The sequence below is a fragment of the Nyctereutes procyonoides genome, unplaced genomic scaffold, assembly GCF_905146905.1.
Source record: "Nyctereutes procyonoides isolate TBG_1078 unplaced genomic scaffold, NYPRO_anot_genome, whole genome shotgun sequence".
NCBI lineage: Eukaryota > Metazoa > Chordata > Mammalia > Carnivora > Canidae > Nyctereutes > Nyctereutes procyonoides.
In genome coordinates this window covers 7,037,544-7,055,389 of record NW_026575021.1, presented here as the reverse complement: position 1 = coordinate 7,055,389, position 17,846 = coordinate 7,037,544, and the positions used below count along the sequence as shown (strand labels likewise).

The 17,846-nt window shown below is 37.4% G+C and overlaps 1 protein-coding gene across 1 annotated transcript; it reads left to right on the top strand.

The window, feature by feature from the left end:
• Window positions 1-1,027: 1,027 nt before the first annotated feature.
• Window positions 1,028-17,469, top strand: EXOC1L (exocyst complex component 1 like). The gene is made up of 3 exons (XM_055339630.1): window positions 1,028-1,148; window positions 10,861-10,991; window positions 17,203-17,469. The coding sequence occupies exons 1-3, from the start codon at window positions 1,028-1,030 to the stop codon at window positions 17,467-17,469; spliced, it is 519 nt and encodes a 172-aa protein (XP_055195605.1).
• The last annotated feature ends 377 nt before the right edge of the window (window positions 17,470-17,846 follow it).

Below are 17,846 nucleotides of genomic sequence, written 5' to 3'. Positions count from 1 at the left end.
CACATATGCTACTACTCAGGAAAACTATTTCCTGTCCTCCCAAACACTCCCTGAGCTTTCTAATGCAGGGCTTTGGCTCAGTGTCTGGTCTGTGGAATAGGCTCCTTCCCCTCCACTTTGATACTTTTCCCTCATTCTTCAAGTTCCAGAGCTTCTCCCATAGTACCTCCTCTGATACTTTTCAGGTACAAATATCTTTTCTATGTTTTCTTTTGTGCCATTTATGCTAATTAAACATTCATGCTAATTATTTGGTGTAGTCATCTCGATTAGATTATGAGCTCCTTGGGGATAGAAAATTCACCCTCCCAAGAAACAAATATAAAGCTTTGCCCCAGTAGATACCTTAATAAATTTTTATTTATGTGTAGGAGAATAAACAACATCAAAGTGAGCCCATTTAAAAAATTATTTGGACACAGGAATTGGTGCTGACTTTCATGATTGCGAAGGTCTGATGAATTGCAGGAAGGGAAAGAAGGAGGGCAAGAGACTTGTTGGAAGTGTCAGGAGCAAGCCCTGGTGCTTTGTCTCCTGCCGATGATAGCGAAGTTCTTAATGGAAGATGATCCCAATCAATAGAGCCAGACAGCTGATTTATATAATGGAATCAAGCTGAAGCCGTTGGTCTTCCTCTGCAGAGTGATGTGAAAGGGGAAAACGCTACTAGACTAGAATAAGCAAGGGACTCCACAAGTATAGCTGCTGGTGTTCAGAAATGTGTTCCCCATCAGCAAACCACAGGAGAGCTCCAGAGAGCAGCCTTCTTGAGCCTGGATGCTGAGGATTGCCGGTGGGGCGAGTGCTGCTGCTGGATTTGGGCTGCTGCTGTCGCTGCCACTGGGCACGGACCGCAGTGAGGGGTCTGACCACGCAGACCGCCTCCCAGAGCCTGGGTCTGGCTGGGAATGAGAAGTTAAGAGAGTGAGGGCTGGGAGGTGCAAACCCAAACAAGAAATCTAGGGAGCCAAAGGAGAGCAAAGGGTGATCTGGAGCCAAGACATCAGGCCAAGTGGAAGTGGAGGAAATGTCATCATTGGTGAAGGAGGACTTGGAGAAGAAACTGTTTAAGCCACTCTCACAGAATCTCTACGAGTTTATTGAAATAGAGTTCTCGGTCCAGGACAGGTATTACCTCTGCGTGTCAGGTAATCTGTTCTTTTTGTTATCACTTCAAAATGTAAATAACTCCACAAGAGCCTTGGGTGGTAGAAGGACATTTTTGTATTTATTTTCCTGAATGGTAACAGCACGTGTATCTTCAGGTGATAGAGCTTAATTATGCCAAGTTTGGGAATTTGGATTCCACTGAATTTTATTTTCAGTGCTAAAATGGAAGACAGAAAAATAATATCGTATTAAGAATATTTTGGTGGATTGTTCAGAAGAAAACTGGGTATGTATTTTCCTGCTTTTGATTATTTTGTCTCCAAGCCTTTATTTAATTCACTTGCACGGTATGCAACCTTAATGTGTAAGAGCTCATTTTAAAAAATTCAACAGAGAGCTTTATGTATATTTTTAAATACACTGGAGAATGGAGTTATACAGCTCTATTTCCAAGAGCCTGGATAACTTAGATTCTGTCTTTTCGTGATAAGAAAGAAAAAAAAAGACCTTAGATTTTCTTTTAAGGGCTTACTTAGACTTCCTGGTGGTTTATTTTGAAAAGAGAAATGATCTTCTAAAAATTCTTTCTCTTCTAGGAAGTATGCTTGCAGAAACAATACTTTAATCATAGAAATTAGTTCATGAAGTGGGAACTTTAAGGATAAGAGGCTGCTCTCTAAACTATTTAACTAAATACAGATTCTCCCTCATGTTCTTAAAATGCACGAAAATTATCCATACGTGAGAATAGGCTTTTGCATTTAATTATGATTTGCCTAACCTGCAATGTTTGTGCTGAATTTAGACAGAAATGTTTGTGCCATTACTGAATTTAATATATAGCTTTCCCTTTTCCCAATCCATGCCTTTTACTACTTCTCAGGGGCTTAGGAGGAAAGAGCTCAGAAATTCTAAGTGTTCTTTGTGGACTTTCTTTTTTAAGGCACACACCTCAGCATTTTCAGAAAACAACTTATTATAATTCTCTTCCTGATAATTGCCTCAGAAGGACTCTAAAATTGTCAAGATGAAGTATTGTAAGGGAAGCAAAACAGCTTTAAATAAAATGGCTAAGAACTTTCAAAAATTCTATCAATTCTAATAAGAATAATATTTACTCAATAATAAGCATACTAATATTTACCTAATGCTTTACCTAGCATATGTTGCTATATAAATACAAAGTATGAGAACTTGGCGTACCAGCAAGGTAAAAAACTTAACTGGCCAGGAAAAAGAAAGAAAGCAAGTTATGGAAAAAAGTCAAATGAAATAATTTTAGAAACTATATTGTATCCTAACCACGAAATCACTATATCTTTAAGTATTTTGACTTAATATATTAGAGAAGATGCTTATCCAACATTAATATTTAATAATTTTGTTACTAATAATGATCCTCTTTATAAAGTTAGTTACTCATCATGTAACATTAGTATGCAAGTAATTTTTTAAACTTATAAAAATAAAATCCTAGCAATGTATAAATCTAACTTACCAAATATATCTTAATTCCTCTCTCCAACCCTATAATTAACTAAACTTGTCCTATATGGCATTATAAAAAAAAAGTCCCCTAGAATTAAACTTTTGGAAATGGATAATGTCTTTTTTTTCTGTTATCCCTGAGTTGTAAGAAAGATACTGTGCACGGGGGTTACCTGCTGTCTTTTTTCACAAATGACCTGAATCATTTTAACACGGATCAGAAGGTGAAGGGGTTAACATTGTTAGCATGTATGAAAGCAACTTCTTTAGGGTTCAATTTTCTCATCTGGAAAATGACCAAGGAGAGTAGGTGATCATTTTAATTAGTAAAATCCAACGATTCTCTTCTGTAAGAAGTAAGGAAGAAAAAAACAAGGTCCTCTCAGATTTGAAGAGAAAGCAAGATTGTGATATTTCAGATAAAAGTTAACATTATAACTGATACTTATTCACTAATTTTTCATAACTCTCCTCTATAACACATCCATCAATTTGAGAGCACTTATCCTAAATGTAACATCTCTTTATGACCATTTCAAGTACATTGAGGCAGAATGGTAATTTGAAATGAAGTCAATGTGATGACTGATAGACTTTAATCTGTGATCATGCTTACTCAGTAGATTTCTATTGATATGAATCCAACAGGTCATATTACAATTATCAAGGCAGGTAACTCCCGATTTTGAATGTTGGCCACCTTCACAGAGTAGAGACTGATGGTTAGAATTTTCTCTTTATATCCTACAATCTGGCAGTTCTAAATTTACAAGAACCGAAGGCTAGAGCGGCTGAATTCCATCAGGCATTTTTCAAACTAAAGAAAAGTATGTTTAGATAAGTTAAAATTTCTATTTATCTGATTAGAATCTGTCTTTTGTAGGAGTCTCACAACCAAATGACTGTGATTTACTGTATCTTGATACCTTACCTGATTGATGTCAAAAATCAGATGTCCTAAACCCAATCTCCCTTTATGTATTTACTAGGATTTACATTGAGGATTTCCTGGCACCTCAGTCTCTTCCCAACTCAGAATTTGCATGGTCATTTCTCCTTGAGATTAGCTTCCCCTAGCCTCGAACATCGTTATCCCTATCAGTTAAAAGCATCTTCTTATAGAGGATGGAGGAGCCCTTTTATACACAGGCACTAGAAAGGGATAAGTCACTTGTGCAATTATGGGTGCAAATGAATTAAAGATATTCCAAAGGATTGAAATAGTATATCCAGCATTCACCATAATTAAATGGGAAGTAGCAGGACATGCTAGAATGGATTCTAGAATGCTCGAGATCAGACATACATGGTATAGAACCTGGCTCTACTTTGTCCACCCTGCCAGCTGTGAAATTTGGGGCAAGGTAATTAACCACTCTGGCCTCAGTGTTATCATCTCTGAAATGGAAATAATAACACCCACATAAGGCACATAGTGCTCTCCTGTTAAATCCTAACTAGGAAAAAAACAAATATGATAAATTATGTTCCAAAAAAATAAAATAAGAGGTAGGATTATATTTTTAAATATATGGAAAAATTAATTTACTGTGATAACATGCTGAAATATATTTGTATAAATAGTATATACTATACATATTTATAATAAAAACAATACACACTAAACATATATAAGCATTATATTTAATACATAATGAAAATTGAAATATTGTTATACATTTTATAAATAAAATTATATGCATATTCAGATACAGATTATTTTAAATATTCTCATATACTTAGGAAAACATTTTTGTTTATAAATATTAATTTTAAAATAAATAGCATTTTCTAGAATTATGAGAATGGTATTATAAATTATCCATACATATTACATTTTATTTTATTTTTAAAAATTTTATTTATTTATTCATGAGAGACACGGGAGGAGAGAGAGAGAGAGGCACAGACACAGGCAGAGGGAGAAGCAAGCTCCATGCAGGGAGCCCGACGTGGGATTCAATACCAGTTCTCCAGGATCACACCCTGGGCTGAAGGCAGTGCTAAACCACTGAGCCACCCGGGCTGCCCCCATATTACATTTTAATGTCAGAACAGAACTTCTCTGTGAACCAGGGAATCTAACAATTTTGTCAAGCTATTTATGGTAAGAATAGTAACAATGAGAGTGTCAAATAAGAATAAATTAACAAGCCTTATAAACAACAAACATTTATTTCTCACAGTTTTGGAAACTGGGAAGTCCAAGATCATAGCACTAGTAGATTCAGTGTCTGGTTAGGACCACCTCCTCAGAGATCACCATCTTCCTGTAACCTTATATGGTGGAAAGGGCAAGGGATCTCTCTGGAGTCTTTGTATAAGGGTATTAATGCCAAATCACCTCCCAATGTCCCCAACTGCTAATACCATCACCTTTGGGGGTTAAGATTTCAAAAATAAACTTTGGAGGGGACACAAACATTCAATCTATAGTACTCAGTATAGCCCAAGAATTGATGTTATAAAAATATTTCTAGAAAAAATATATTTGAGAATTTTTAAAAGATTTTATTTATTTATTCATGAGAGACACAGAGAGAGAGGCAGAGACACAGGCAGAAGGAGAAGCAGGCTCCCTGCAGGGAGCCCGATGCAGGACTCGATCCCAGGCTCCCGGAATCATGCCCTGAGTCAAAGGCAGATGCTCAACCACTGAGCCACCCAGGTGTCCCTTGAAAATTGCTTTGTTAGTGAAATCAATAATAGTGTTCTCAATGACCCCAAGACATCATCAATATATTGAAACATTTTCACTGGGGCTTCCTATCTTTGATATCTCATGATGGTTTCTTCATATTATTTAATTTCAATGATGAAAACAATTATGTAATACTAAGATTATAAAATAACAGTCATTTGTTTATTTAAAGCATTTCTATGTAGTTTATTTGTGAGCTATTGTTTTTCCTCTATTCTGCAAAATCATATTGGTGGAATTAGCCAATCTTCTTTCCATCTAGTCTTATGAATTACAGTGACTATTTTGTCATGGTAAGAGAGGCGGTTAATGAGTGTTTCTTTTGAAATTAAAAGTGAAAATAAATGGTTGGCATGAAGTTAAGACTGTAATTCTGAAAATGCTAACTAAAATATTAATACTTGAACAGGTTATTCTGAAATTCCATTAGTCTATAGATATTACTCACTAAATCATAATTACATAATGGCCCCTCTGATGTTACTAAAACCAACTCTCTAACACTTTGACTATATAAACACATTTCTGTTTTAAGACAAGGTGATGAGTTTCCACTTTGTTGCTGCGTTAGTGTGGATATGGCCATTTAATTTTAGCTGGCAGCAGAGCCCAAGTGTGAAAATCAGGGATTGGGTCCACTCCAGCATGAGTAAACTTCTTTGACTCTTGGCTAAAGAAAATTCTTGGAGTCTCCTTGACTCCAAAGGAGGCTACTTTTGCCAAATTTGGAGTCTGTACTGTCTCTTGCTACATCATTGTATCAAAAGGTTAATTTTTAAAGTCTGCTTATTTTCTTAGTTCAGTGTCAGTTAGGACAGTAATCATTAATGTAAGAAAACTCGATAACTGGTAGATCCTACCTTCTTAACATCTCTCTCAATCCTTTATAGAACTCCTCAAGAAAATTTTCTAGAATTTAAAGCTCAGTTATCCCTTAAACTTCTTCAGTGACAACCCTCCTCCCAAGCTACCCCTCCATACACACACCTTTCAGGATAACATTTGAATTCCTTAGCCTAGCATTCTAGACCCTTCCAGACCTCTTGCCTAACCTGCTTCCTACAATCTACCCACCCTCACACTTCATGCCAACAATACCAAATACCTGTCGTGACTCAAAAGGGTCAAGTATTTCATGCTTTTGTACACATGCTGTTCCAGAAGTTCCTCTAGTCCTTTCTTTATTCTGCTCTCACTGCCCCTTACAACTCAGGTTACCCAGGATCCCTCCCTGGGTGGCGCAGCGGTTTAGCGCCTGCCTTTGGCCCAGGGCGCAATCCTGGAGACCCAGGATCGAATCCCACGTCGGGCTCCCGGTGCATGGAGCCTGCTTCTCCCTCTGCCTGTGTCTCTGCCTCGCTCTCTCTGTGTGTGACTATCGTAAATAAATAAAAAATTTTTAAAAAAAATTAAAAAAAAAACAACTCAGGTTACCCCCCTTCAAGAACCTCTCTCTGACCCCACCAGTTGGATGAAGATGTCCCTGCTCCATTTTTCTATATTACCCTGTCTGTGCCTCATTCATGGCACTATGATTATGCATTTTTTCTGAGTCCCTACCCCCTGTAATCTCAGTGAGAGCAAGATTGCTGCCTTATGGGAATTCATTTTTTTTCATGCCTCCCACAGGGCTTTGTACAAAAGGGAAACTCTAATATTTATCAAATTAATGAAATGAATCAGCCTATAGGCAATTGGCTAACTATCATAACATGTAGATGAAGCAGAGGAATTTGCTTCAGATTACATTTTCACATAGTATCCAATTATTTCTTCCTATACCCATTCTCTCCCACACTCTAAGTAGCTAGTGAGACAGCTAAGTCAGAACAAGAACATTGTCCTTTGGTTCTGAGGTAGAGCCTTTGTCTGAACAGATACAACTGCCTCCTAATGGAGGGAACTGCCCTCAAGGTCTTGTCCTGAATAAGTCTAACAGAATCAACTCCGCCTCTACTTCGACACTCCATGCTTCCTTCCTAATAGCTTCCTTTCTAATCATTTCCTCTTCCCAAAGCTAACATCTAGACCAGTGGAAATGAACCTTTCTTAGAGCTGGAGAAATGCACATAGGCAGAAACCCACCAATTTTTGCAGACAATTTTAGGAGACTCACAGACTCTGGGACAGTTTTTTGAGACTGAGTTAAGATCTCCTGTCTGAGTCCTCTCAAGGACATGCCCTGCAGTCACTCCCTTTGTCCCCCAGAATATACAATCCCTCCTCTTGCAAACTCTTGGAGTATGTGATCTAAATCATAGCCGTTAGTCTTTTCCTATTTTTTGTTTCAATCCTACCTAACCCTGGAACTGGCACACAGTATGCACTCAGTATTAGTGCAGAAGGAGTCGTCTACAAGATGTCTTCTGCCCTCACCATTCCAGAGAAACTGCCCTCAGGAAAGAAATCAATGGTATTCCCTAAGTCAGATTCAGTGCCAGGTCTGAACTCTGCTTTCTCCAACAAAGTGACTTCACAGGATGGTTTCCAAGTTTTAAAATTCTCTGTCCTCTTGATTTCCATGGCACTGCATTGTTGGGTTTGTCTCCTCCCAGACCTCTCTGCTGGCACCTTTTTCTTTTCTGCTCCGTCTTGCCTCTTTCCTCTGCTCTTTTCCCTATAAACTTGTCTTGGAAAACTGTTCACACAGAAAAAGCTTAATTCTGTATCTCTACTCCTAAATTATAAACTTCCACCTCCTTCTCTTCTGAGATCATTTATGGATACTTTGTCTGTATGTCAAAAACTAAACTCATGGGGTGCCTGGGTGGCTCAGTTGGTTAAGTGTCTGCCTTCGGCTCAGGTTGTGATCAAGCCCCCGCATCGCATTGGACTCCCTGCTCAGCAAGGAGTCTGCTTCTCCCTCTCCCTCTGCCTCTCCCTTCCTCCACTTATGCATGCTCTCTCTCTCTCTCCCTCAAATAAATAAATAAATAAATAAATAAATAAATAAATAAATAAAATATTTTTTAAAAGAGAAATAGGGGCACCTGGGTGGCTCAGTGGGTTAAGCATCTGCCTTTGGCTCAGGTCATGATCTCGGGGTCCTGGGATCGAGCCTTGCATTGAGCAGGAGTCTTCTTGTCCCTCTGTCCCTCTCCCATCCCCCTCCCTCTGTTTATGCTCTCTCTCTCAAATAAATAAATAAAATCCTTTTTTAAAAAAATAAATGAAAAGTAAAAATATAAATCAACCAATCATCATTGTCCCCAACCAGTTTACCCTCCATACTTTCCTGTATGGGTTTCCATCAAGTGTTGTCAATGCCTCATTTGAAATCTTACTTAGATTTGCCATGTCTATTCCATTGCTCACATCCTATGCCTAGATTACAACAGTCTCTTAAAATAAATGAGATAAAACACTTAACCACTTACTGCAAACCAGGCACTATCCTACCTCATTTATCTAGCTTATCTTTAATCTTTAAACCCTCTGAGTTTGTAGAAGTCTGATGTGTGCTTTCCAGTTTGAGCAGAAGGAGGCTTAATCTCTCTGGTGTCAAGTCATTTCCTCAGACCACACTCTAAGTAGTGGTGTCCATGATTTGAATCTGAAATGTCTAAAGCCAGAGCCCAGTAAGCCTCACTGCCTTTTCTAGGGATCTCCAGTCCTCCTTTCTTTTCTCCTTCTTCAGTGTATCTTGTGCATCCCTACTCCCCAAAAAAATACTGCTTTAACAGGGCACCACTGTACTAGCCTCCTGTTCAGGGAGGAAAGAGGATTTATTGAATATGTATTCCTGTATGAGCTTTCACTGAACACTTGACAGAATGACCTCTTAGATTTGTCAGCCTGATCAGATTCCTTGTCTATGGGGTCAAACTCACTGAGCAACTCTAAGATCAACTGGTGGCCTTAATTTCAGTATCACTTCTGCCCTCAGAGGATAATTACTCCATTCACCAACCCCAATTCTGGAGCCTTCACAGTCCATACCAGCAAGCCATCCCTTCTACCAGAGGAAGGATCCAAATATCACAACTCCTCAGTGGTTTCTGTCCCTTTGCAAATCCAGAGGCTTTCAAAACATTTTCACAGTCTTCTCGACCTAGTCAGTCCTATTGCCCACCATATCCTAACACCAACCAATCTATATAGTCCACTTTCTCTAATTCTCTTGGTGAGTCTCAGCTTCTCTGTCATTAATTTCCTCATGCTGTCCTTCACCTGGAAACACTCTCAGTATCATCCTTGCCTTCACAAACAGGACTCATTTTAAATCCTCTCTCAAATTTTATTTCTCCCACTATTCCTTCCTTAACTATTCCAATCCTCTCCCTCCTCAGAACTCCTGGTGAGCATATAGTTTGTTGCACATTGCTTATCTAGCATTATATCATAATGTATCGCTTTATATCTTCTTCACCAAGAGGACATGCCAGAGTGGTTCTTTCCAGAATGAAAAGAGAGTTCCTCAAATTCTAGTCTCACTCTTAGAGGACAGAACTGGCTTGCAACTCTCTAAGTGACATCATCCATCTTGAAAGAAGTTTCCAGATATTCAATTCCAATTGCCACTACTTTATAATATACTTATATAGCATTGTATGTCGTAACTATGTATTTTATGTGACTCATGCATGTTAGCATTGTCTCCTCAACAAAATCCTAGTTTCTAGAGGGCAGGGACCATGTTTCATCCTTGTATCACTTCTGGCATCTGTAATAGTTCTATCAGGTAAATAGCAGATTCTCAGTAAATACCCCCTTTATTTATTCACTGATAATTTTCATTTCAGGAGCTCTAACATCAAATATTGATTCTTCTGATGTGTTCATAGGAGATTAAAGATTTTAAGGCCGGGAAATTATTTCCCTCATTTTGTTCACATCAAATAAGCCATGGTTTTCTCTTGCCTTTCAAAGTATAGTACTAAAGCTTTTTGTTTTGATGGCACACTTTGAATGCTAATATTTGGAGACATGCTAAAGAAGATGAAAAATCTCAAACAAAAAAAAATCTCAAACAAAATCAAACAGGCCAATGGTAGCTATGATGCAAGCACTTGTAGGTCAAAATTCTCACAGCAACTTTAGAAGACAGTTCAGTACAGTATGTTTAGAAAACATACAGACCTGTATTTGTATGATCACTCTTCAACCCTGTGTTGCTGTGTGAGCAGAACTGTTTGCTTTCCTGACCTCACTTTCCATATTGTCATAAATTAAAATTCCAATTTGTTCTGGTAAATACTTTGGCACTGACTGTATGCTAACACTAAGCCTCTTATTTCCTGCCATGAGTCGAATCCCATTCTCCACCACAAAGCTCATAGCTGAAAGCACATAGCTCAGTGTTCCATCTGACAGAAATTTCCACGGCAGCATGTAAACACAGTTGTAGCAAAAATTATATTAACATATGGAGCAAATTAGGGAGCAACTCATGAAGGTTTAGATATGTCAGGCTTTATAATTGGGGTACAGATATGATGTAGGCTTAAACTCATTATATGAAAAGAAGGTACATAAATCCCTAAAAGTACAAAAAATAAAATAACTTGATGAATAATTTATTCTAAGAGTTCATGTAAACTAAGTGTTTTTCTGTCCTACAGTGACGAAAAATGAAGAAGTAAAAATAATTATGGTGAAACACTACAGAATAGGTTTAGATGAAAAATATGAAGTAACAAAAAAGTGGTCTTTGAACGATCTGCAGATGATTGATGGAAAAGAAGCAGATACCGTAAGTGTTATGTTTTGTAAAGGAGATGTGGGATCAATATGCTAGAAATCTTTATGTTCAATATCCTACTTCATATTATTCTTGGCATATACTGTTAAGATGACATATTGTTCTTTAGTGGTATGGGTTATTCTGCTGGGATAATCCACTGGGTTTTTTGTTCCATTTTTCTAAGGTGAAGTTTGAATTTTTGTCTATTAAATTTAAAAGCATCTTTCCCAAGAGATTCTTAACAGATTAAGAACAATCTGCCAGTCAATCCTAAAACTTTATGTGATGTTTCTACCACCACCCTTCCCCCAAGTTCCTCCATTAAATTTTGAAGATTCCTTCCTCGTTGTCATCAAACTACTGTCAGTTAGCCACTTGATCCTCCAGAAATCCTACAACCTTAGATTTGAAAGGTGGTGGGGGAGGTTTACATGCCAGTCTTTCACTTTGACCACTTGAAGAGTGCTTTTCTCAGTTTTCCCTTGAATTCTTCCACTGATGGGAAACTTTTATCATGTGAGGAAATCCATTCAATTTCTGAATTGCCATACTTTATTTTTAATTTCCTGCTATGTTTAACCAAAAATCTGTTTCACTCTAACATCCACCCATCAGTTCTGGTTTTGCCATTTGGGGCAACTTAGAAAAAATCCAGTCCTCCTTTCACATAGCAGTCTTTCCAATATTTGAAGATGATAATATTCCCTCAGGTTTTCTAAGTCAAAGGTACTCATTTTATTCTTTAAATAACTTTCATTATGAAGATCAAATAAGATAATATGATAGGACAATACAAATGCTAAGAAATAGTAGCATTGTTGTGATTTCTTTCCCATGACATTGCTACAACACCCTCACCACACTATTTTCTCTTCCCTGGAATGCTCCAGCTTTTCCAAAATTAAATACAATACTTTATAATTAGTGTGACTGGCTTGTATTTCCTTGGTTCTGAATTCTTTATTTCTATTAAACGCTTACCTGAAACTCCAAGTCTTTTGTGCATGAATTACCAATTAACCTGATCTGCCATAGCTTCTACTTACAGAGAATAAAATTTAAATTAGGGCCCTTGGTGATCTGGCTCCATTATTTCTGGTCATTCCTCCTTAAACCGTATATATCATCAGTGCTTAACTGCTGACTGTTGAGGTTTAAAATGCCCAGTCACCTCCATCTCTCACCCCATTCCCAGATTCCCCATTGGGTAAAGTCCTACTCTTGTTTCCCTTCCCCCAAAACCCCCCTTGCATTGAAGAATAAATGTTACAGACATAATTCTACAAACTGCAGTTGGCTTACTCTATCTCCCCTCCGGATGGAAACCTAAAAAACTGAGACCATGACTTTTCATCTTTTATCATAGCCTTCTGCCTTATAGATATTAAGCATTCAATAAGTATTTGTGGTTTTGCTGGATAAATTAGAATTTAAGCTTATTTATTCTTAATCCTAGAGAATACCATATTCTTAGTTTGGCCTATTGTTCCCACCTATCAAATTGTCAAATATTCACTGTAGTATGATGATGCAGATTTAATGAGCACAATATGTAGGACTTAATTCAGCAATAATAAAAATGATGAGACAGGCAGAGCTAAGTGCCATCTGGTAACCTGTAGGTAATTGATGAGTTACTATTACCACCGCTTGTAATAACGCTCCCTGCTACCATCTCACGCTTAGTAAACTCTTATCAGATGCCAGGAACCACATGAAGCTCTTTTCTTATATAATTTCACATAATCATCACAAAACCCTATAGAATTAGATTCAGTTATTACTTCCAATTTACAGATGAGGAAAATGAAACTCAGAGAGTTAATTGACTTGCCCAAGGTCACAAAGCTATTCAGGGGTGGAGCTAGACTTTACCCAGAAATCTATTAATTTGCCTTCTTTGAGCCGCTTGTTTAACATCTCTACAAATTCATATATCCATTCATTCATTCATTCATTCATCCAGAATTTGTGGTATACCAGGTTCTACTAGTCTTTGAAGATACAGTGGTGAAACAGACAGACATAAGCACTTAATTTTACCATACTTACTTAAATACTTACTTAATTATCTAGTCTGAATACCTGAATTTTGCCCTTATGATCTTTACTGAAATCAATATATGCTATCTGCTATTATCTTGATATCATCACCTAGGAATCAATCCTATTTTAAAAATTTTGCATGTTTGGCATGACTTCTTGGTGAAAGCGTGCTGGATTTCATTGCTTTTTTTCCCCCTGAGTATTCACAGAGCTTTTTTCTGATAATACATTCAACCTAAATGTTGAACATTTAGGAAATAGTTACTATTGCACATCAATATGGTAGAATGTGACACTGTCATTAAAAATCATATTTCCATAAGAATGGCTCAGGACACAATTGTTCATCATTTAGTAAGTTTTTTTTAAAGTCAGCCAAATACAAAACTTTTCTGTACTATTATCTCATTTTGCATATTTAGAAAATTTCATATTATTGGAAACTGAAATCTAAACCTTAAATTTGAATACAAAAATATACATAGGTATATGTATGCATGAATATGTATATATGAAAGAAAGCAGTATTTTGACAATAAGTATCTCTATGTGATTACATTTTCTAAGTTATTATTTCATCTTTATACCTTTATGTACTTGCCAAAATTTCTATACTGCATTGAATTTTATCAGAAATCAGTGTCAAGGGGCATCTGGGTGTCTCAGTTGGTTAAGCATCTAATTTTTTTTTAAGATTTTATTTATTTATTCATGAGAGACAAAGAGCGAGAGAGAGGCAGAGACACAGGCAGAGGGAGAAGCAGGCTCCATGCAGGGAGCCTGACATGGGACTTGATGCTGGGACTCCAGGACCATACTCTGAGCCAAAGGCAGATGCTCAACCACTGAGCCACCCAGGCATCCCAGCGTCTGATTCTTGATTTCAGCTCAGGTCATGATGTCAGGATTGTGAGACTGAGCACTGCATCAGGATCCACACTGAGTGTGGAGCCTGCTTAAGATTCTCTCTCCCTCTCACTCTGCCCCTCTCCACCTCCCACTCATGTACTCTCTCTTACTCTCTAAAAACAAAAATCTTACTGTGCTGTTTAATAAATAAAAGAAATATTTTTAAAAAAGAAATCAATGTTCAGGAATTAATCATCCCTCCCTCTATTTTCACTCATTTTTCTTTTCTTATTTTTCTCTCAAGTTTTCAAATATTACTGATGTCATAATGATTTTCTACAAGCTTGGTCAGTGCCTGGGGTTGTATTCAGCAAGCCTGTCACTTAGATTCCCTGGAAGCAGCTCTCTGTGCTCTATTTTCTCCTCACCTTCCTGACCTTAATTCTATCTCAACCTTGTTGATTCTTCCCTTTCCCGATGATCATCATCTTTGATGGTGATCTAGAAACAAAAGAGAAGTTGGGTATTTCTAATTTTCTCATCATTTTAGGACCTAAAATACTAAAGTGCCAGGGGAAAAAAAACCTGTAATATCCAAAAATCAGTTCTTTTAAATATTTATTTTCTGTGGATGAAATGAAAATATCCCAGTTGTTCTGAGAATTTCTACTTCTCTTCTTTCTTGGAATTGAAACCTCAGAAGTCAGCACTTATTATATTTTTCTCAATAGCAATGACATGGTTTTAAATAGAATAATTTTGAGCCAGAGAATTGTCAACTTTAAAATGCAATGGAATTGAAATTGAAGTCAATCTATAAAGCAGAAATCATAAGGACTGGGGATTTGGAGAGTGATATGGTATACCAGGAGGCGGAACAGTATAGCAAAACATTGGGCTGAGCTGATTGAGATCTTGGTTCTTTTTTTTTTTTAATTTTTATTTATTTATGATAGTCACACACACAGAGAGAGAGAGGCAGAGAGAGAAGCAGGCTCCATGCACCGGGAGCCCGACGTGGGACTCGATCCCGGGTCTCCAGGATCGCGCCCTGGGCCAAAGGCAGGCGCCAAACCGCTGCGCCACCCAGGGTTCCCTGAGATCTTGGTTCTTATCCTGGCTCTGCCAACTACAAGTGTGACCTGGGCTCCACCTCCGTGGAAACTATTGTCCCAGCTAAACAAGAGGTCACTGGATGATCCATGAGACCCTCTTCAAGGTCTAGGATTCTATGGAAAAAAGAACAAGAGAATGGAGAGGGAGAGAAAGAGAGGGAAAGAGGCCCTTGTATTCTATGTACATGTCTGCTCAGGCATCAATTACTAGGCTTAAAGGAGAAAAATAATCCCCTCTGAGTATCCCAAAGGGATAATGGATATTTTCTACAGGATAAGGATAAAATATTTTAGAGAAAACGATATAAAGAGCATGATTAGTATGTGGTGATGGAATGGGTGTGATTTCCTTTTATTAAGATTTCCTGCAGAAGTGTTGTTAATGCTGCAATTATGTTTTTTTTTATGATAGTCACAGAGAGAGAGAGAGAGAGAGAGAGAGAGAGGCAGAGACACAGGCAGAGGGAGAAGCAGGCTCCATGCACCGGGAGCCCGATGTGGGATTCGATCCCGGGTCTCCAGGATCGCGCCCTGGGCCAAAGGCAGGCGCCAAACCGCTGCGCCACCCAGGGATCCCAATGCTGCAATTATGACAGCCAGGAAAAATTTTGCAAAGTGTGGCTCATGGGAACACTGCATTTAAAATCACGTAACTTTTGTACATTCTTGTTTGAAAGCATTGTGGGTTTTTTTAATTTAATGATATGAAGCAAGGTAGTATTCACACCAGTATCACAACCTTTGAGGGCAGCTTTGGGAAAAAGAGCTATATTATAAACTCTACACTATGCAGTTTTTATAATTATTCTCATATACATTTCATAGCAACCATACCTAAAATGGGGGGGAAAGTAAAGGTCAGATTAGATAAGTACTTTGCCCATGGTTAACATCAGAGAGTCAAAATGGTTATCTAACTTCAAAACTCATCTTCTTTTTCCTGCCCCTTGCAAGAATTTTCCTATTTAAAAGAAAAATGCAAATGTGCAAGCTGTTTCTGTATAATGTTTACACACTACATGGTAACAAATTATTAATAGTCTGGTTTCACCTCTCTCCCCCTCCTTGTCATTTACGGCAGTGTTTACCTCCACTTCTCTTTTTATAGGATTACTTCTGATCAGTTCAACACACATTTGTTGAGAACTTAGTATTTGCCATAGATAAGCACTAGGAACACAAAGATAAATAATTCAAAACCTCTGGCCTCAAAAAGAGTTAGGGGTTAGGCAGTTAATGAATGTGGAAGCGTTTTGTAAACTGAAAAGCATTTTATAAATTCAAGGCATTGTTGTTACTGCTCTTTGTAACAGCAATTATTGTTATTTTAGCAGATAGGACCTAGATGAAGTTTGATGTCCACTTATTCTTAAAACATCTCCACTAAAAATACAGCAACAACCTAGAGCAATCAATAGAGGCAGTCTTGAGTAATTTGACACTTTCAGTCAAATGATTTAATGATTCCAGCTATTAACTTCAAAGGTAATTCTTTGCTATTAACTTGCTATTAACCAGCAAGCTGGTGATCTATAGTATGGCAAAAGCTAATCTTGCCATCCTGTGTTTCCCCCTTTATTTATTTATTTATTTATTTATTTATTTATTTATTTATATTCAATTTATTAACATATAATATATTATGGGTTTCAGAGGGAGAGGTTAGTGATTCAACAGTGCTCATTACATCCTGTGTCCTCCTTAACATCCATCACCCAGTTACCCTGTCACCACACCCCACTCCCCTCCAGCAACTCTGTTTGTTTCCTATGATTAAGAGTCTCTTATGGTTTGTTCCCCCTGCTACCATTGGAATAGCACAAGGGATCAACTTCCTAGTAAAGAAATGAAGACATCTTTTCTCCACTCCAGAAGTATGTAAGGGGATTTATTTTCTTTTTCCATCCCCATGTATCTTCTCAAACTCACTACCCTGGGAGGACTTGATAACTGTGCATTCTGAGGCATGTTTTATTTGGATAATTGAAAAGTCACAGATGCTTCCAAAGTAATCTTCCATATTATTGTTTTCTTTAAAAGCAATATGTTTAAAGCAAATAGCTTTAGAAAGTTCGTTTGTAGATTTTAGAAATCTGTTTGATACTGATACTTTACAATCAATAAGCATATGTAAGAGAATATGAGAGAATTCCCAGGAAATCTAGCTACTTTCCTGGCTACAAACAATCATGTCTCTCTTTTTTTTCTAGGACAATCCATTTTTTGATCTGCACTTCAAGAAAGTGTACAGTTTGGAAGCATATAGTTGTGCTTCTAAATATGCCTTTGCTCGAACTGTAAATAAGCTGAATCATGCATATCTTAAGAAGGACTTACAGATTGTGAATTTTGATTCTACTTACATTAATGATGATTCCATTTGGTCCTCCAACAACAAAGATTGTTTGGTTCTTATGAGAATATGCTTTTATGCTTTCAATCTAGTGTGCTTGTCCCTGTGTCCCCTGCCACTCTGAAGATGTATACCATGTTCCTTCATCAGTGTTCTATGAAAATGGTTCCCTAGATAAATATCAATAGTCATGATTTCGTTTTTTCCTTCATCAATGACTATTATTTATATGACAATAAAGTGATGCTTTGTGAATTGCAGTGAAATGTGTTTTAATGCAAATATTGCATTCATGGATAGGAAGAAGTAATATTGTCAAGATGTCTGTACTACCCAAAGCAATCTACAGATTCAATGCAATCTCTGTTAAAATCCCAACAGCTTTTTTTAGCAGAAATGGAAGTCAGCCCTCAAAATGATATGGAATTCCAAGGGTGCCAGAATAGCCAAACAATCTTGAAACAGAAGTACAAAGCTGAAGCACTCACATCTCCCAACTTC

What these genes read in the sequence shown, in the direction of transcription:
- EXOC1L (XM_055339630.1), top strand. Translation starts at nt 1,028, where the DNA reads ATGTCATCATTGGTGAAGGAGGACTTGGAGAAGAAACTGTTTAAGCCA. An exon ending in GTATTACCTCTGCGTGTCAG is followed by an intron (nt 1,149 to 10,860) that starts GTAATCTGTTCT and finishes TCTGTCCTACAG; the next exon opens with TGACGAAAAATGAAGAAGTA. An exon ending in ATGGAAAAGAAGCAGATACC is followed by an intron (nt 10,992 to 17,202) that starts GTAAGTGTTATG and finishes TTTTTTTTCTAG; the next exon opens with GACAATCCATTTTTTGATCT.